The sequence below is a fragment of the Gymnoscopelus microlampas genome (genome assembly GCF_963454915.1).
Source record: "Gymnoscopelus microlampas genome assembly, chromosome: 6".
In the NCBI taxonomy this organism is placed as follows: Eukaryota; Metazoa; Chordata; class Actinopteri; order Myctophiformes; family Myctophidae; genus Gymnoscopelus; species Gymnoscopelus microlampas.
This window is the reverse complement of record NC_139943.1, coordinates 33648238-33668870: the sequence shown is the minus strand read 5'-3', so window position 1 is coordinate 33668870 and position 20633 is coordinate 33648238. Positions and strand designations below refer to the sequence as shown.

The 20633-nt window shown below is 43.0% G+C and overlaps 1 protein-coding gene across 1 annotated transcript in view; it reads right to left on the bottom strand.

Annotated features, from left to right (window-relative positions):
* b4galnt4a (beta-1,4-N-acetyl-galactosaminyl transferase 4a) overlaps positions 1 to 20633 on the bottom strand; it is a 331744-nt gene that overhangs the window by 12269 nt on the left and 298842 nt on the right. Inside the window, exons 9-14 of the mRNA XM_084059091.1 lie at positions 10005 to 10071; positions 5308 to 5490; positions 3830 to 3939; positions 1695 to 1795; positions 1298 to 1371; positions 648 to 862 (exon numbers count right to left, since the gene is read on the bottom strand). Of these exons, the coding sequence (XP_083915217.1) occupies positions 648 to 862; positions 1298 to 1371; positions 1695 to 1795; positions 3830 to 3939; positions 5308 to 5490; positions 10005 to 10071 (750 nt within the window). The remainder of the gene's footprint in view (positions 1 to 647; positions 863 to 1297; positions 1372 to 1694; positions 1796 to 3829; positions 3940 to 5307; positions 5491 to 10004; positions 10072 to 20633) is intronic.

The following is a 20633-nucleotide window of genomic DNA, read 5'->3' as shown; positions in this document are numbered from 1 at the left end:
CAAGTTCAATTCCAGGCGTGTCCTTGAGCAAGACACCTAACTCTCTAACTGCTCTGCGCCCCTTGTGGGAAGCGATCAGCTGGGTTGAGCTGAAACCGAATTTCCCCCGCGGGAGCAAGTACTGTAGCCTGTAAGTCAATATTAGTATTATTATTATTAGATCTGCTATTTTGGTTATTTCTGAAAGATTTTGAGAGTAAAAGTGGTTAAGTGTGTTTTGGGGTTTTACACTTAACCTTGTGACTAAATAATAACTGCTACACTGGATCCCTTCAGGAACACAGGTTCTTTTTTCCATTTCCCGGAAATGTTCTTTTTTGTACATACAAGGTTTCCACCTGACAGCAACGATAAGAAAAACAGTCCGTCAAGTTAAAAGTGTTAAAGGAGTAGTTCACCCCCCAAAAAAATCGTATTTTCATCAATTACACACCCCATGAAGCCTCGAATTCATGGAGATTTTTTGTTTTTTGTCATATTCCTATATGCCAATAATTTGGCATATAGGAGACATCTATCGGTCGATAGATGACTCGTCATCAAATTATTGGCTTAGGAATGGGAACGAATTCGGAGGCTTCATGGGGTGTGTAATTGATAGAAAATAAGTAATTTTTTGGGTGAACTACTCCTTTAAGTCTGCATACCTCTTCTTCGTCATCTTCCTCTCTTCCGTCTCTGTTGCCAGTGGGAGTGGTTCCGGGTGGTCCAGGCCCCCCCGCCGCAGCCGCCGCACGGTGCCGGGAGGAGGGCCTGGAGGTGTGGCCATGAGGAGGGGTCTTCTTGGGAGGAGGAGGCGGCTGTGTGCCCACGATCTCTGCCTCGTCCTCGAGATCCACCACTTCCTCTTCCTCCAGGAAATCTGGAGCGAGGACGGGCGAGAGGAAGCATGTTAACTGAGCGTCTGGAGGTGTGTGTGTGTGTGTGTGTGTGTGTGTGTGTGTGTGTGTGTGTGTGTGTGTGTGTGTGTGTGTGTGTGTGTGTGTGTGTGTGTGTGTGTGTTTTTACTTGCATTACTACACTTGTGAGCGCCAAAAGTATAGTAGAATTTGTTAAGTAAACATTGTGAGGATCATTTTCCTGGTTCTCGCACAATGATTTATACTTAGTTGTGCCCCAATATTGCTCACCGAAAACAGCAGATCTAAAACAGCCAACAATAATTCTAAAAATGTCTAAAAATAAAATCAGCATCCTTAAATGTTGATGTCCTCACAAGTATAGTAATAGTAAAAGTGTGCGTGCGTGCGTGCGTGTGTGCGTGACTGCGTGTGTGTGTGCGTTCATTAGCAGCTACCATCTGGGTTCGGGAAGAAGAACGATCTGTCATCCTCTTCCTCATCCATCTTCATATACTTGTAGAAACCAAACCTGTCAAGACCCACAAGAACACACACACACACACACACACACACACACACACACACACACACACACACACACACACACACACACACACACACACACACACACACACACACACACACACACACACACACACACTCATTAAACAGAGCTTTTTCTGACAGCTTGCGCGCCCTCCCTCGCAGAGGGGGTCGCGATGAAACATCACTTTCATGAAGACGCGAAAGCGTAGTTAGCATGATCAGCGTGTACGACAGAGACCGAACGTGACCTCCACCCAACTATCACACATCACACACAGGCAGTGATAACAACCACAACGTCCTCACTTCTCCAAGTAGATGGGAGACTCTCTGTAGAAGCACTTGTTCTCTCTCTCCATGTGGGTGAGGCGGGTGAAGTCGTTGGGGTAGACGAAGGACAGGTACACCTGCAGATAAGATGGATAGGCAGACAGTGGTGTAAAGTAACTAAGTGCATTTACTCAAGTACTGTACTTAAGTTCAAGTTTGAGTTTTTTTTTACTTTACTGGAATATTAACAATTTTCTGTACTTTTACTACTCCACTACAATTATTTGAAAACTTTAGTTACTAGTTACTTTGTAGATTTGGTTATTATTACAAAACATAAATGAACCACTTCAGCCCTGTATACATTTAGGCCATGTCACTTCTTTCGGGCTTGTTTTCATAGACCTGGTTGCTGATTTATCTCACAAAATCTGGCAACACTGGGGCATAGCATAGAGCCCTTGGGAATCTGGTCAACCTAAATACAGGGTTTAAAGGAGTAGTTCAGCCGAAAAATTACTTATTTTCTATCAATTACACAGCCCATGAAGCCTTGAATTCATGGAGATTTCTTTGCTGTTGTGGCATTCCTGAGCCAATAATTTGATGACCGGGTCATCGTTCAATAGGAGACTCAGTAGGAGACTCTTTGAGGATGAATTCAAGGCTTCATGGGGTGTGTAATTGATAGAAAACAAGATTTGTTTTGGGTGAACTACTCCTTTAAGTGGTTAAATGTGTGATGACTCAAAAACACAATGACAGCAGACGGCCCAGACGCTCTCATCCAGAACCACTGACAAGTGGCAGATCAGAGTAAGCAGAGTAAGCATGAGTCAACACACAACAAGGTAAACAGTCACATAAACGGAACGCAAAGAGAACAACAACGTGGTGCCTCACAGACACATGACACACACACACACACACACACACACACACACACACACACACACACACACACACACACACACACGACACACACATGTCTCTAAATACAATAATTATCGTGCAATTTCCTCTCATTTAATGAGTATGGTGGCATTTCCCTGACATTTCGGGTAGCACTGTGGTAGTCCATTGGTTCTCAGAGTACTGGAGTACATGCTTCTAAAAATACTTACGTTAATAGTTAATTTTCTTTTTGATATCAATGCACTGCTGTATTGAAAAAAAAAATCATTTTTCACACAAAAGGTACGGCACGGTACAGAGCACGCGCGTGCACGCTAGAACGCGCCCTCCCCCTAGATTCACGAGCCAAGTACCCAAATGGCTACTTTGCATAACAGGTTTACAAGTGAGTGTGAAAATGTATCCTCGCTCCTTGCATCTATAGGCAACACGATAAGCACCACAGCATCTTGACTTCAGTATGGCTGCTGCCAGTATCCTATCTGCACGCAGCAATGCCTCAGCCACCGTCGAAGAAGAGAAAGATACTTGTTCAAAGCAAACTTTTAGGTTTAACTCCTATGATTCATGGCATTCCTTGAATGTGTATTAGTTTAAAAAGACTAAAACTAAGCTAAAAAACGTTTCCTATACAAACAAGTTAACTACTTTAAGGTAAAATAAAATGCGCGCGGTGTGTGCGTGCAGTGCGCTCGCTGTGCATCACTGATATTATTGTTCATATTGTGATACTGCATCTTTTATCATTACTATTAGTATCTTTCTGTCTGTCTGCCTATCCATCCATCCATCCATCCATGGCATCTACCCATGTTGCTATTGCAGTAACTCACGCTGTCCTATAGAGGGCAGCAGCACTCAACCCTGTCTACCATGAACTTTTAGCGTTAATGTAGTTAAAGAAAAGGAGAGGTCTAATGTGGAGCCAAGGTGGACGTAGCCTTTCTGCTCGCTGCCTCTCAGTCCAGTCTGTGTGAACACTCGGACCCTGCTGACTATTTAATGCTTAGCCTCTAGCAACGGACGGGACCACGGCTATGATTGGACGTGCTTCAAATGACCCTGCAGGGCTATTATTAGTCCGAAACCTCCATTAGTCTGTTAACCCACAAAGACACACGCCAGCAAAAGTATGCACACACACGTACGCGTCGCGCGCGCGCACACACACACACACACACACACACACACACACACACACACTACAATCACAGACGGCGTGTCCCCGAGGGGGCTGTGGCGGAGGGGTCACTTACAAACTGCAGGCCCTGGTATCTGGCGATGGGGAAGTCTTTGACCACGTAGGTGGGCGAGTAGAGACAGGCGGGCAGCACGCTCTCAAGCCGGGAGGGGTCAATCATTGGGGCTGAGGGGGGAGAGGGAGAGAGGGAGAGAGGGAGAGAGAGAGGGCACATGGCGTGTTTAATGCTCACTGTATTGGGTGGTTCCTAGTGGTAAGACAAAGGAAGGCAGACAAATAGGAATACAAGAAGATAAATTACATTGAATTGCCATCAATACATTATGTAATAGACACACACACAGAGAGAGAGAGAGAGAGAGAGAGAGCACATGGCGTGTTTAATGCTCACTGTATTGGGTGGTTCCTAGTGGTCAGACAAAGGCAGACAAATAGGAATACAAGAAGATAAATGACATGGAATTGCCATCAATACATTATGTAACAGACACGCACACGTGCATGCACACGCACGCACGCACGCACGCACGCACGCACGCACGCACGCACGCACGCACGCACGCACGCACGCACGCACGCACAGAGAGAGACTATTCAATGACAGATAGAGAGGAAATGATGATCACTGAGACAGACAGGGGAGATGACAGGCTGGATGCAGACAACCTGACAGACAGACAGACAGACAGACAGACAGACAGACTCCCTATGTGTTCAATTAACTCTGAGAGTGTACAAGAGGGTCCATTTGGTTTTGCACACTCCCAGAGTTAAAAGTTCCAATTGGACCACCTGCTGACGTTGAGAAACAGTGGTAAAAAGGGTTTGCGATAATTGCCATAGGTTGTTCCCTACTTTTCATTATGCATTTTAGGATCACATTTGTCCATTACACAGCGTCGCTGTCGGGCAGAAACCTCGTATCTACATATTTTAACGTCCTACTTGATCATACTACAGAGTCACACTAAAGCATGAAAAGAAGCAGATCTACCAGTTCGAGCTTGTAGATCTGCTACTTTTGCTACTTTTGAATTTGAATCATTAAAAATAACAGCTTTGGACATAATAATAATACATTTTATTTGTATTGCACTTTACATTTGAAACAAACCTCAAAGTGCTACGGTACAGAATACAAATATGTATATGATAAAAACAGTCTAGAAAAGGAGGGTCTTAAAAAATATATATATCTATGAGGTTTCCACCCGACAGAGACGATGGGGCATAATAATGATCAATATACATTCAGCAACATGTGTTCAGGAGGCGGAGAAACACACCTTTACTCCGCCCACTCACCAATCTACCTGGCGCTACCCTGTCAGAACTACCCAGAAACCCCTTTTTCGCTTTCGTACATCCGTACTCAAGCTCGATCATAACGTTTTCTGCATCACCACATCACTCCCTACTCACGATATAGTATATCGTGAGTAGGGAGTGATGTGGGACCCAACCTCAGACATAGAGACTGACACAGGGAAGTATAGTTGTGGTGGGAGATGATTCCAAAGCACATGGACTTACTGCTATAGAAGGTGTCCCTGGGGTCTGGCTTCAGCATGTCCGCTCCATGCTGCACGCCACTGCCTGGCCCCTGTCTCTGTCCCCGTCCCTGTCCCTCTCCCTGGGTCTCCACTGGGACACGGCTGTGACTAGCAAAGGTCTGGGGGACATGGTCCACGCTGTTCATCTTCAGGCTGGTCTCATCTAAGAGAAAGACAGAGAGAGAGAGAAATGAAGCATGGCATTAGTTCATTCAGGGCACGGGAGTGCCTAAGCTGTAATCAGCTGTCAGTCTGCTGATTGCTTTCAATCAGCCACGCTTTTCTAAACACCGATCACACTTCATTCCCTCAACAAGGCGTTTTTTGGGGGGGAAAAAACGTATGTTGCTATAATATCGGTGGTTCTCAAACTTTTTTCATGTCAAGGACCCCCAAAATGATACGTATTTGTCCGCGGACCACCCCCATCTCATATTTTGTTCCAGGGACCCCCAGAAGCAAAGATTTGAGTTCGAAATGTATATATACATTCAAAGATTTGCACATATTTTCACGATTTATTTTTCAAAAATAGCAGATCTACAAGCTCATTGGGCGGCACTCGTGCTATTTTTGAATAGCCAAAGAAATCTTAAGTGACACAGATGCGTTCCCGGATTGAATGGGTTAAATACGGCTTCCTCCTACACTGGATCTCTACTTTTCAATCGCTGCCCCACACTGCTGCTGCTGCTGGCAAAACATGCCTCCACCACCCCAGCCGCCACCTTATAGTTCAGGGTCTTGCATTACTCAAACGTTTAAACTGAATGTTAAATTGAAATGCATGGTGTGCATCGTTCTAAAGTCAACTGAAATGCAATGTTTGCATGGCTCTAAATTGAATTCAATGTCCTATGGCTTTCATGTTGCACTGCATTCAAGTTGAATGCCTGGGGGGGGGGGGGGGGGGGGGGTTTGCATAGCGTTCCCGAATTTTGCTTATCAGGTCCGTGGCCTAATGCATAGCAAACTGGGGGTCCTTGAATTGAAAAAGTTTGAGAACTGATGTAGACAGACCAAGGACAGAGAGAGTGACGGATAACAGGCATAATGAGACGCCAGCCAGAAAGTGCTCCGGGGACGACTGTGAGGTCGACGTTCTAACTTAACTTTAACCATCAAGAGAAGTTCTTCTTCAAGGTGAGGGGTTGTTGTGACTGCGAGGAGAGGGAGGAGGAGGAGGAGGACTTAAGAAGAGACAAGGGGAACACAAGCCTGAGGTGGAGAGGAGGATCATGGGTTATAGTTGAACAAAAAAGATTTTTAAAAGGGGGCTAGAGTCAAAATTATACCGATCGATAGGAAGGGCAGGAGGCGAGAGAGTGTGATTAATGGCATGTCATGAAGCAAGGCCTGATGGGGAGAAGTGGCTTGTAATTAACGGGGCGGTCAGCATCATTTCCATCCTCCAGAGAGGCGCGCTCTATGCTTTTGCTGTGTGCATGTGCACATGTGTGCCTCCACGCAAGCGTGTATGTGTTGTGCGTGTGTGAGTGGATACTGTATGTATCGAGATTTTGTGTAGAGGGAGAAAACAAAAACAGGAGGGGGTCTAGATCCCTGGGGGACTCTGGTCAATGAAGTATAGTAGTGGTTAACATGTTATTTATGATTGTTGGTGTATTAGTCATTTGGTTGCTACAACAGGGCTGTACTTAAATAACATTTTTAGGTATTTGTACTTTACTTAGTATTTCCAATACTTGCACTTGCAAATATTGCACTTTTACTCCACTACAATCATTTGAAAACTTTAGGTACTAGTTACTTTTCAAACATACCACTTTAGCCCTATTTTATACACAGGCTATTTTCAAACATTCTAGTACTTAAACTTTTGGTACTTTAAGAATATTTTGATGCCAATACTTTTGTACTTTTACTCAAGTAAATTTGGAATTCCGGACTTTTACTTGTAACAGAGTACTTCTACATTGCAGTATTGATACTTTTACTTAAGTAAAATATTTGAGTACTTTTTCCACCACTGCTAGAGGGCCACACACAAGACTCAACAGGATGTAGCTACTCATTAGCCAAGTCCCTGAGATGCCCACCAGAATGACTGGAAGTCCCACCTCTGATATGTGTGATTAATCTCACACCATGTTGCCAAAAGGTACTGAAGCAGTGGGGTAGTGGGTGCTTTCAACTAAAGTAATGATACCCTCTCTGTATAGGACACACATCTTAGCTTGGCCCTGGGCCTGACACAAACCCCACACGGCGATGGAAAAGTTGGTGTTATTTATTGCTCGGAGTTTGTTTCGAACTGAGTCAAGTTCGGACGCTGTGTGTGTGTGTGTGTGTGTGTGTGTGTGTGTGTGTGTGTGTGTGTGTGTGTGTGTGTGTGTGTGTGTGTGTTTTATATCAGTGGTTCTCAAACTTTTTTCATATCAAGGACCCCCAGTTTGACATGCATTAGGCTACGGACCCCCATTTAAAAGGCATGTATATCTCTGGGACTCCAATTTATATCGTAAAATCAGTGTTCATTTAAATCTGAGAGTGTACAAATGGAATCAAATGGACCCGTTAGGGTCCAATAGTACACTCTCTAACTTAAACCCTCAAAACTACACTAAACCTCTTTGCGAAAAACAGCTAATCTACAAGCTCTGCGAGGCGTTGTGAGCTTGTAGATCTGCTATTTTTGGCTAAAGTTCTCCTCCGAATAGGGACGCTAGGGTTCAATCCTATCACACAAAGATTTGGACGGCCCCACTCTAGTAACTCTGAGGACCCCCTAATGGTCCCGGACCCCCTGTTGAAGACCTCTGAGTTGTATCTGTATCAACGAGTGAAGTGCTTATATGAAAGCCCACATGCAGCACATGACTGCACTCTACTCTACTGACAGACAGTGCTGTGAGAACCCTCCAGCAACCTCTTCATAAGCGCACCGTTCTTTTTCAATCACACTGAAGATAAAAACAGGTGAGGGTTTATAGAGATCACAGCTCTTCTCTCTCTATGCTTCAGTTCAGAAGCTCCAATGGTTGCAGTGTCAACATTATGTGTGAAGGGCACCATCCCTGTTGCTCCGCAACCCGTTATGGTCACTCTGGAAAAAGTACTCACATTTTCTACTCAAGTAAAAGTATCAATTCCACAATGTAGTAATACACCGTTACAAGTAAAAGTCCGGAATTCAAAATGTACTTGAGTAAAAGTACAAAAGTATTGGTATCAAAATGTACTTAAAGGGTTGGATCAGATTTTGGACTTAAAGCTGTAGGAAATACTTAGCCATTAATGTATTGGTTGCAAAGGTATTCATTGATTGCCCGAGTCCCGTGGTCAGAGTTATGGTCCGGTTCTGATGAATATTAAGTAGTTCCGGTGATTTGGTGGGGCCCACTCATTAAAAATAAATGAATAAAAAAAACTAGCGTCATTTGTATTGTTGACCTATTTCTACCATATAGCACAGGTTTCGTTCAACTTTGACCCCTCTGTCACATGGTACTATTTTTTGTGTCCAGAATCACTGCGCTGCTGCAGCATACTCTCTCAAAACAAGATGCATGTGTTCAATAGGGCCTCCCACTACCAACAACAACACAATCATGTTCACTGGAAACTAATTGAAAAATAGATGTCTAATTAAACTCAGCGAGGTTGAAAAACAAGTTAAAGAATAAATAAAAAAACGAGTGGAAAGCAGTGTAATGGAAAGTGGTTTGCTGTGTCTATTATTCTTTTTTACAATCTATGCTCTTAATGGCTGCAGTTCCCTAAGGTTGACACAGAGGTGTAATGTGTCTTAATTTTAAAAAGGCTCACATTAAATTCCTGATCAATAAAAGACCGAACTAATGGAGTTGGGCTTCATCGGAGCATTTCCATATAGTGTTTTTGCATGCTGTTAGACAAGACGATGTTATCATTTCTCCACGTCCCGGGACACTAAAAGAGCCCCATATCTGTATTTGAGACATAATCATCAATACAGATTGTTTTAGTATGCATTCATTATTATAATGCATTTGTCTTTATCCAATGATTTCCACCCAACCTGCGCAGTGGGACAGATTACACAGTACAATCCTCAATGTTAATTCATCCATTTGTAAGTCTGAAAGTGTACAAATGGAACCAAATGGACCGGTAAACACATAGCGCTGACACATAGAAAGTGCCAGACGCTCCCATCCAGAAATGCACCCATTGTTTTAATGGCTGTAGTCACACTGGAGGCGTCAAGCGGGTGCATCAACATCTTTTTACTTTCTGAGCATGGTTGTATTCAGGTTTAAGTGCTCAGCTTTCTGAGCAGGCAGAATGGGAGGGAAAAGAAAGTACAACAGCCCCAGTGTGTGTGAGAGCACAGACACACATGTGTGTGTGTGTGTGTGTGTGTGTGTGTGTGTGTGTGTGTGTGTGTGTGTGTGTGTGTGTGTGTGTGTGTGTGTGTGTGTGTGTGTGTGTGTGTGTGTGTGTGTGTGTGTGTGTGTGTGTGTGTGTGTGATACCTCCCTCATTCCATTCAAGTCAGCGAGGATCAAACTATTAATAATTGTGAATAGAAGTAATTATGGTGAAAAAGTGGCCTCACATGATGCTTTTTATCCGCCAGGGGCCTTAAGGGTCCATTTGGTTTGATTTGTAACGTATCTCAAGAGTCAAATTATCCCCGGTAATTTTTAGTGCTTACAGTATGTGTGGCTCTTACCTGTGTAGAGGGAGATGTAGGCAGAGTCAATCACCTCGTACTTCAAACCAGGCAGGAATGGACGCCACTGTGTGTGTGAGAGAGAGAGAGAGAGAGAGAGAGAGAGAGAGAGAGAGTGTGAGTACCTTTAATAGAACAGTGTGCCATTAGTTTTTGTATCTTCAAAGCGCCAAAGGCAATGCTGACATCTGCCTTGGCACACGCACACTGAGCCATTAACCAGAGAGAAGAAGGGAGGAAAACTCGTAGAGACAGAGACAGAAAAACATGAACCGTAGCATGAGGACAAGATGAATGTGAAGGGTGGTGAGATGGGACTTTGGTAACTAAATACTCGAGTACAATTTTGAGGTATCATTTTACTTAAATTTTACTTTCTATACTCCTACTCCACTACATCTCACTATTATACTTTTTTACTCTACTACAAGTATTTGAAAACTTTAGTTACAAGCCATTTTGTAGATTTTTTTTTTATTATTATTATAAAACATACGCTCAACCATATAGGGTTTACTTTATAATTCCGCTCAGGCGCTCACAGCGCAACGCGTTTGTGAGCTTGTACATATGCTATTTTTGAAAAAAAAGTTGAATGAACACATTTCACCCCCACATTTTTTTTCCTATGGATTAGTAACCCCATGGAGACTTGAATTAATGGGCATTTTTTTGTTTTTGTCGCATTCCTAAGCCAATAATTTGAAATTATTGGTTTACGAATGCGACAAAAACAAAAAAATATCCATGAATTCAAGTCACCATGGGTGACTAATCCATAGAAAAATAGTAATTTTTTGGATGAACTAGCCCTTTAAGCAAAACATCTGAGTACATCCTCCATCACTGTAAGGAGAATAAAAGAAGGGAGATTTCAGCCGTATGTAAGAATGAGAGCGGAACGGCTTGACTTGTACCCATGGCCAGAGAGCATGAAGGGAGAGAGACGTGCTACAATTCTTTTAAACAGATTCGGCAATTACCACGTCACTTCTGGTTACGCGGGGTGTAATCGGGGGAGACAGGTCATTTTACAGCCCTTGGGCTGAGTGGACTAATGTAAACACGCGCCCAAGGCCTAAAAAAATACTTCTGCACGCATGCAGAAAACACGCGCATAATATTACGCACAAAAACGTTGGAAGGATGCACGCTGTCAGGTTCCGCCATGAATTTCCATCTAGTGTTACTATTCCCGCCATGTATCTTTATCCCAGTGTATTGCCACACTTAATCACTTAAACCCCAGCATTCGTATTGTGGGGAAAGCTTAACAGAAAAGACACTAGTACAGAGCCCTGAGGCACCCCGATCAACCATATAGGGTCTAAAGGGATAGCTCACCCAAAAATTTACTTTTTTTCTATCGATTAGTCACCCCATGGAGACTTGAATTCATGAATATTAAGCCAATAATTTGATGACCAGCGGACCGGTAGGCAGCGGTTCCGGAACCGCTGCCGCTCATCAAATTATTGTCTTTATTGCGACAAAAACAAAAAGGTCAAGTCATTATGGGGGTGAACTATCCCTTTAAGTAAAAACCCTCTAGACGTAAAACAGACCTGAGTTGGCTCTGTACTTTTCCCTCTACATCAAATCTCTTCACCAAAAAAGAAAGGCAGAGACCTTTGCTAATCCCGTGGGATACAGTTTCAGGTTCACCCAGCTGATGGCTACTGAGATGGTGAGCTCTTCAGGAGGGGGGAGCAGTTAGGTTAAGTGTTTTGCTCAGGGACAATTCGACACATAGTCCATGGGCCGGGACCGGTGACCTTCTGAATACCAGACCTACCCACTAAGCTACTGTCAGTGCACGACACCGCGCGCAACAAACTATATCAAGAACTTGACAGGCAGGCTCCCTCATGCATATTCATCAGTGGCACACAAACATGCATCTGCCCCCATTAACAAACCAACGCGCACGCACGCACACACACACACACACACACACACACACACACACACACACACACACACACACACACACGCAGACACACACACACACACACACACACCCAGACACACACACACACACACACACACACCCAGACACACACAAACCAAAACTGACTAACAAGGACAGGGGAAGAGCGCATGCTGTGCAGCAGCAGATACCGGCCCAGCAGGGGGGTCCGGGGTTGCAGCACTGCCTCACAATTTCTTTGTAAATAATCTTTCTCAAGGTCGTGTCGGATGAACCCTTCCTTTTGCAGGGATCAACGGAGAGCCCGGCACCCTGCTACTGTCCCATCAGTGTCAAAGCCCCGGAGACAAGCCACACACACACACACACACACACACACACACACACACACACACACACACACACACACACACACACACACACACACACACACACACACACACACACACACACACACACACACACACACACACACACACACACACACACACACACACACACACACACACACACACACACACACACACACATCTCACTACTATAATCAGGTAGCTGTGGATGTTGTTTGTGTGTGTGTCCGCCTTCTCACAACAGATCAGTTGTCCAATAGAGGTAGAGTGCAACAGTCGCCGGTTTTCACTGCCGCAGGTTCCAGTGGTTAGAAACGTTTCAGAAAATCGTTTCAAAAAAAGAGTTTTAAGCCCAGAACCAAGCCGACCACGCCCTTGTTCATTCATGACCATAAAACATTTGATTCTGTTCATATAGATATTTGGAAAACGAGTATGTACTTATTTTAAGAATGAAGGAAGTAGTTCTCCCATGAGGCATTGCGCATACCTTTCCAATGCTTCCAGACAAAACGATTGTTTAAGTTGCTTCTTTTTAACTTTAATCGTTGTTTTGTTGTTTCATTATAGTGTTTATATTGTTAAAAACGTCATATAATGGCTTCTTTGCTTGCTTTATTTTGATTAGGTTACTTAGTTTCCCCTCTTTCAATTTGCACACTTTGAATAAACAGACCATTAATGACTCAGAACATGGCCGCTATACTGTCCTACAGGGAGCTGCATAGAGCACATGCCAACATTGACATCAACAGGACTGCCGTGAACAATGAGAAGCTTCAGGTTGGTCTGGGTTCACATCAGCCAGGACCTGAGCTGCTCACTTCTTGTGATCACAGTCGTTAAGGCAGCGAGACAATGGCTCACTGCTTGGTATGGAAGATGGATCTACTCGCATGCTGCATACCAAGGTCTCTACAGAGGGTTGTTAAAACAGCACAGCACATCACCAGGACTGAGCTGCCAGCCTGGGACGTTTACACCCAGACGGTAGCAGAGTGTCGTGCTGGCTTTCTCAGTCACCATCAACAAAGCTCAGGGGCAAGAGAATGAATGAGTTGGCATCTACGTGCCTCATGGCCAGAAATACACTGCCTTCTCCAGGGGAAAGAGAACCAGCAGTGAGAAGGTTTTTTATTGTGGGTGATGAGGAGAGCTGCTTTAGTTGTCTGTAATTGATTCATTCAACACAAGTTGGTAAAACATTTGATGTATTACAATTATTTTGTTTTGGATGGGGTGTGTTTCAGGGATCAAACGCCCAAGAGGCGCTTTTCTGCTCCCGAAAGACAGTTGACGATGGCTGTGAAAAATTTGTCCCGGCGTCAATTCTTTTAGCTGATGTTTACCCTTAAAGTGTGCACCACCACTCAAAATCAATTAGGCGCCCCTGACAACACCCCTTGTAAGTCAATCCATTCATTCATTCACCTTCTTTTTTAATGTAGACGTTGAAATCCAAGGAAGTCGTGACTTGGCCTTGTGTAAGCATGTGTATGTGACTTGCCGCGCTATGAGCTTGTAGATCTGCACTTTTTTTTTATCATGAAAATTTGTGGAAATCTTTGAATATATATATTTTTTTTAAGCGAACATTTGTAACTAAAATGTTTGCTTCTGGGGGTTCTACAAATGCATTGTGCCGTCAAAGGGGGAGTAACTGGCTTGTTGTTTTCAGCAAGTGCATTTGGTTGCTATTCTTAGTAGATACTGTTGGATTATCCCAAAGTCAGGTGGATCAAATGTATGCATTATTCATAGGATATGGATTACTAAAATGAGGGCAAAGGTACTGTAAAACTCCTCTAGGGATATTTTTGGGGGGGAGAAAAATAATTGGCATGTAGATTTATTGACCAGGGATGCTTTTTCTGAGGATTCAAACCACACCATGTGAACAGGGACTTTGACTCACAACAGGGTGTCCTATAATTACTAAATTATTTCAATTGGGATAGTATCAGGGGGCTTTGTTCAGAGCCCTACATTCTATATATATTTTTTACTATATTTTTAGGTTGAGGCTTCATTTTTTATTGGACTTTTCCCATTGTCAAGCATACAGTAGATACCATTGAGCATTGTCAATACTCAACGGTAGGCTCAACAGTGGGCCTAGTCCTACTCTACTTCAAAGACTATTCAAACAATGTCAATTACATTTTTGAAGGCATGTAATGTGACTGAATCGAATGGCAAAGTTAAACTCTGCTTCACAACCTTAACAGTTGGGATTACAGGAGAGAGGTATTCTGAGCACGTTTTCTAAAATAATCATGAACTTCTGACGCCAAGTTGTTGTGAATGAAGTATAGATCTCTGTTGTGGTTGTAAGAGCTATCCCCTAGTGTGGCTGGTCATTCAGCAACCACAAGATCCCAGAACAAGATGACAGCATGATAGTGTCAAACGGCATGTTCTGGAGTTTACTAAGTGCATAAACAGAATTTGCAGAGGTGGTCGGAGGACATGAGTCATGACTGAAGGAGCTAAGCTAAGCAGGATGGGATATGAATAAGCACATGTAGGGTATGTGTGTGTGTGTGTGTGTGTGTGTGTGTGTGTGTGTGTGTGTGTGTGTGTGTGTGTGTGTGTGTGTGTGTGTGTGTGTATATATATGTATGTTCTATAAAGCAGATGAGTTGTATCTCACAGTGGCATTGCATATCCTTGAGTCTGCAGTGTCCTGATAAAGCGGTGCACATGGCGTCACAAACATAACTATATGCTTACACAGCTCCCACAGCGAATATAGCGCTATAAGAAAAAGTACAGATACTGGGGTGCAGGTCAAACTAAAAAAATAATTTCACCGACATTTACAGCTGTGAACTTGTGCCCCGACAACTAAAGTGAAACTGAGGTTGACATTACTCATGGATTTTTGCGGGGTTATCCACCAGTCACTTGAGTCCAATTAATAGTCAGCGATCTGTTTACAGCTGCTGCAGCGGTGAACTCTGAATATACAATCACGATCCAAAGAAGTCCCAGGAATTTAATTGCCCAGAGGTTTCAGCAAGAGCACAAAGCTATTCATGTACACAAAAAGTTATACGTTTCCTAGGCTAAAAGTACAGATATAGTACAGAGGGGAGCAGGTCAGACATCCAATATACTGTATTATTATAACAATTAAACAGCACTGACTGTTTCACAGAGGACCTGAATTGAACTTACTGTGAAGACTGTAAGATAATAATAATATCTAGTTTTGGGGGAAGGAATTTGGAGGTGTTCATGGGAGGAACCATTTTCTCTATTTTTATTGACTGCACTATATGTTTAATAGACATAATTGAATTGATCTTTGTCTGTGGCTGGTGTTTTATTGTTTGACGGCCTACAACAGTGGTTCCCAAACTGGGGGTCGGGACCCCCAGGGGGGTCCCCAAATTATTTTGGGGGTCCCCAGATGATTAGCTTAATGTGCAACATTGTTTTCTCACTCAACAGTAAACAAACCAACATAGAGTATATACAGGGTATCTGCACATTTCTAAACGTACAATTGAATGACTTGTAAGAGCTTTTTAATACCAAATTGGCCAAATTGTCAAAGAAAGAGGCAAACATTGTGACTGCTATAGCTCACAGCACCTCGCAGTGCGAAGCGTTGTGAGCTTGTACAGTAGTTTGGCTATTTTCACAATATCTAGCTGTGGAACCGAGTCAAACTAAATGTAATGCCTACAATTCCAAGTGCTTGTCAGGGTAGGTGGGGGGGGGTCCCCAGTCCAAATATGATTATTTTGGGGGGTCACCACCTGAAAAGTCTGGGAACCCTTGGCCTACACAATTTGTTTTTGCTTTGGGGTATTTGTTGTTGACGGCTCAAGATATGAGTGTTGTGTTTAATTACAGTCTGTGTTTGAGTCCTGTGTGCGGTTGACTAAAACTTAGAAAAAAGTATTGACTCACGAACCTGACAAAAGCGTTGTTAGGCCAGCTGGCAGCCCAAGCAAAACCGTTACAAGTTGATTTTGTTTTACAGCTACAGTGTCTGTGCTAGCCAACACCTTCAATGAAAATATATCGTCTCTGTCGGGTGGAAACCTCATATGACTAAAACTGTACTTTTCAGGATTCAAATTCAAAAATAGCAAAAGTAGCAGATCTGCTACTTTTGATTACGTGATGCTGTAGTATGATCAAGTAGGGCATTAATTTACAAAAAAACACAAAACAACACAAAAGAGGTTTCTGCCCGACAGCAACAATATGGTCTTTAACTGCAGTGAGGAAAGTAACTGAGTAAATTTAATCAAGTACAACATTGAGGTACTTTTATTTTGCAGATTGGGTCGGGACCCTTTTTTGTGTGTGTGTGTGTGTGGGGGGGGGGGGGGCACACAACCATTTTTATGGGTTGCAAGTAAATATCTTGTTTTTTGTTTTGCGACACGTTGTGAGCTTGTAGATCTGCTATTTTCACTATTTTTTAAAATATTTTTTTAAATCAAAACCAAAAAGTGGTGTGGTTTTGGTTTCCACCCGACAACAGCAATAATATGTAATGTACAGCTCCCACTGTTTATTTCCTCAGAGAGGCGGCTGATCTTGTTTAGCTGTGTTATGGCACACTTACAACCAGCTACCTTCCTTCTTCCACACAGCTTCCACTGTTACAAGGCGTGATATTAGATTATTTTGTTAGCTTCAGACATGAAAAGAGTGCAGCAATAATGGAAAAGTCTGACCTTTCTCGGCTTAAACAGAAAAGGAAATTCGATTTAGCTTCGAAAGCGATAGAAAGTAAAGCGTGACTAACTTTTTAAAAAGGTTATTTTTTGGGACATTTCTTGTGCCTATTTATTTGATAGTGATAGTGGAGCAGGGGACAGGAAATGGAGGGAGAGAGAGAGAACAGGGGAATGACGCTGCAAAGAGCCTACGGTGGGTCTGGAACATTGGTTCTCAAACCACTATCCATTTATATGTTGGCTATTCAAAAAGAGCAGATCTACAAGCTCACTTTGTGCCACACTGCGAGCTTGTATATATGCTATTTTGGAAATGTTTTAAAAAATATCGAAAATATTTGGAAAATGTTGAATAATTTTTAATCATTTTAACATAAATCTTCTCTTCTGGGGGTCCCTGGCACAAAACATTCTCAGATGGGGGTCCCTAGCTGGCACAAAACGTTTTCAGATGGGGGTCCCTGGCACAAAACATTTTCAGATGGGGGTCCCTGGCACAAAACATTCTCAGATGGGGGTCCCTAGCTGGCAAAAAACGTTTTCAGATGGGGGTCCCTGGCACAAAACGTTTTCAGATGGGGGGGGGGAGGGGGGGTCCGCGACCAAATACATGTCAATTTGGGGATCCTTGACTTGAAAAAGTTTGGGAACCACTGTGTACAGTACTATTCTTGTACTGTACGCTGTGCCCTGCGTTATGTCTCTCTTCATTGCTCACTGTAATGGAGTGAGTAATGTAATGTGCCATGACGTAAACACAGAATAAAACAGGAAATAAGCGGAGATAATAATTGAATCAGATGGATGGGGGAGGAAGTTGTACAGTCAAATCCAGAGTGCCAAATTAACTTAAGAGTTCATTTAAAAGAGCACATTTTATGCTCTCCTCCATGAGTTAAATGAACGCTGAGATTTTACTGTGTGTGGGGAGAAGTAATCAGATTTTCTACTTAAGTAAAAGTAGCAATTCCTCCATGTAGACATATTCTGTTGCATGTAAAAAGTCCTCTATTCAAAATGTTACTTGAGTGAAAGTACAAAGTATTCAGAATGTACTCAAAAGTATCAAAAGTAAAGGTGATCAGAATCTTAAAAAAATTGCAGATCTACAAGCTCACAACACGTCACATCTCACCTTATTGTGAGCTTGTGCATTTGTTATTTTTTAATAGACAAAGTATTGCAATGGGCCTGGTTTTCCGGGGACCGGTGCCCATGTACCCGTCAAACTACTTCAAAAGAGTGAGAAACGCCCATGGGCACAACACAGATTCGGCACAAACATGGGGATGAATTTATTCTATTATTATGCCTCCAACATGCCCCTACCACCAGCGGGAGCATACTCCCACTGGCCATCAAAAAGTGTGACTCCCTAGTCCTACCCTCCTTCAAAACCGCCATAAAAGAGCACCTGTATTTCCGCACCCTGGGGGGGGGGGGGGGGTTCATATGAGGTTTCCACCCGACAGCAACGCCTTGCTCTTTACCCGATGTCTCTCTCTCGCGCGCTTTCTTTCTCTTTCTCTCTCTCCTCATCCCCCTACCTGTCTGTCTGCTCTGAGCTCTAATTGGTTGAGCAGGTAAATAAAGACAGGTCTGTGACAGAGAGGACAGCTGAACAAGACAGGGGTTAACAAGCATGGAGCCACCTGCCTGCTGGGAACAAGACCACACCACAAAAGGACTATACAGAGAGAGAGAGAGAGAGAGAGAGAGAGAGAGAGAGAGAGAGAGAGAGAGAGAGAGAGAAAGAGAGAGAGAGGGAGAATGTTAGGCCGCATCGCTTTTAAAAGTTGAATCTTCAGAGGTGGTGTTTGATACGTTTTCATTCAATTCAACATTTCAACAAGGTCCTTTGGCTGGTGTGTGTGTGGGGTACATTTTCCGCCATTAAACATTTCTGCCATTAAATTAATCCAATTATATCAAAGTATAAATCCCTACTAACGATTCTAAAACGATAAACTTCTCCCAATGCGTGAGTGGTCGGTCGGTCGCCCCGGTCGTTTGAAGAGAACGACAGTGAAAAAGGTCCTCCCAATTATAAAAAATGATATCAGCTCAGGATTTATGTTACGGGGGGAGATTTTGAAAGAGCCTCTTAAGGTTGCATTTTCCGACTATATCCCGGTGAGATGGAGGGACCCTGGATGATCATGTAATAGTCATTATGGGTAGTAGTGGTGACTGGTGTTCACTCTCCACTCCAGAAGATGAGAGGGAAAAGAGCAAAGCAAAGCAAAGCAGTGAAAGCCCGCGGCACCATTAAGAAGCTATTATTGCGTTAGAAAGGACCTTGTGTGGGTGTATAGTGTTAGCCTAGTCTAGCCATGCCCCTTACTATGTGACCTGTTTGCGGGAAGCGGAATAAAACAAACTGGCAAAGACCAATTCAATTGAAGTGCTATCTCTCAACCCACATAATGAAATGGCAGCGTGCCCTGCGCCATAACAAACAAACACCTTGAGTGAACCCTATAGCGTCTCTATTCTGGGGGGAACGTTCGGTGAAAATATAGCCACAAGCGCACAACTCGTATTTGTGAAGCGTCGTGAGCTTGTAGATCGGCTATTTTGTGGTGCCACGGATAGGAAACCCGTACATGTTTCCCATAGAGATTTACACAAATATTTATATAAATTATTTTAAGCCTGGAACCAAGCCATCAAGGCTCCTGGTGAATCATGACCATAAAACATTTCATTCTTAGTAAAAAAAAAAGAAAAAAAAAAGAAGGGGTATTTATTTAATTTAGTATATAATATAATTAAATATTCAAATATTTATATTTTTACACAGAATGATATGTTTTATGATTCACCAGGAGCCTCTCTGGAAAAGGGTTCCAGGCTTAAAATCATTAATATACATATGTTCGGAAATCTCTATGGGGGAAATGAATGGGGTTTCTACCTGTGGCACCACAAAAGGGCCACTCCGGTCAACTAAAGGCTAACACGTAGTCTAGGAGGACCATTGCAATGGAAATAAGCCCTTGGGCTTAATTGTGTGTTTTGGTGATGCTACTTGACTGTATGTCGGAAAAGTGCTATTGTGTTCTTTTTTTATGTGATGTCACCAAATACAATCAATCAATCACTCAGTCCGACGACATTGTCCTGCAACAAAGTACTAATATGGCTTTATAGGAGTAGTTCACCCAAAAAATGTGACTCCTATTGAGTCTCCTACTGACTGATGTCATCAAATTATTGGCTCAGGAATGCGACAAAAATAAAAGAATCTCCATGAATTCAAGGCTTCATGGGGTGTGTAATTGATAGTTAATAAGTAACTTTTTGGGTGAACTACTCTTTTCACTATACAATGGTTTAAGTGGTTAACTGCTCACAGGTCCGTTTGGTTGCATTTGTACAGTTTCAGGGTTGCAAAAACATATTAAATGAACATTGAGGATTGTTACTGTGTGAGTGTATAGTTAGTTACACCACAAAAGGGCCACTCCGGTCAACTAAAGGCTAACACGTAGTCTAGGAGGACCATTGCAATGGAAATAAGCCCTTGGGCTTAATTGTGTGTTTTGGTGATGCTACTTGACTGTATGTCGGAAAAGTGCTATTGTGTTCTTTTTTTATGTGATGTCACCAAATACAATCAATCAATCACTCAGTCCGACGACAT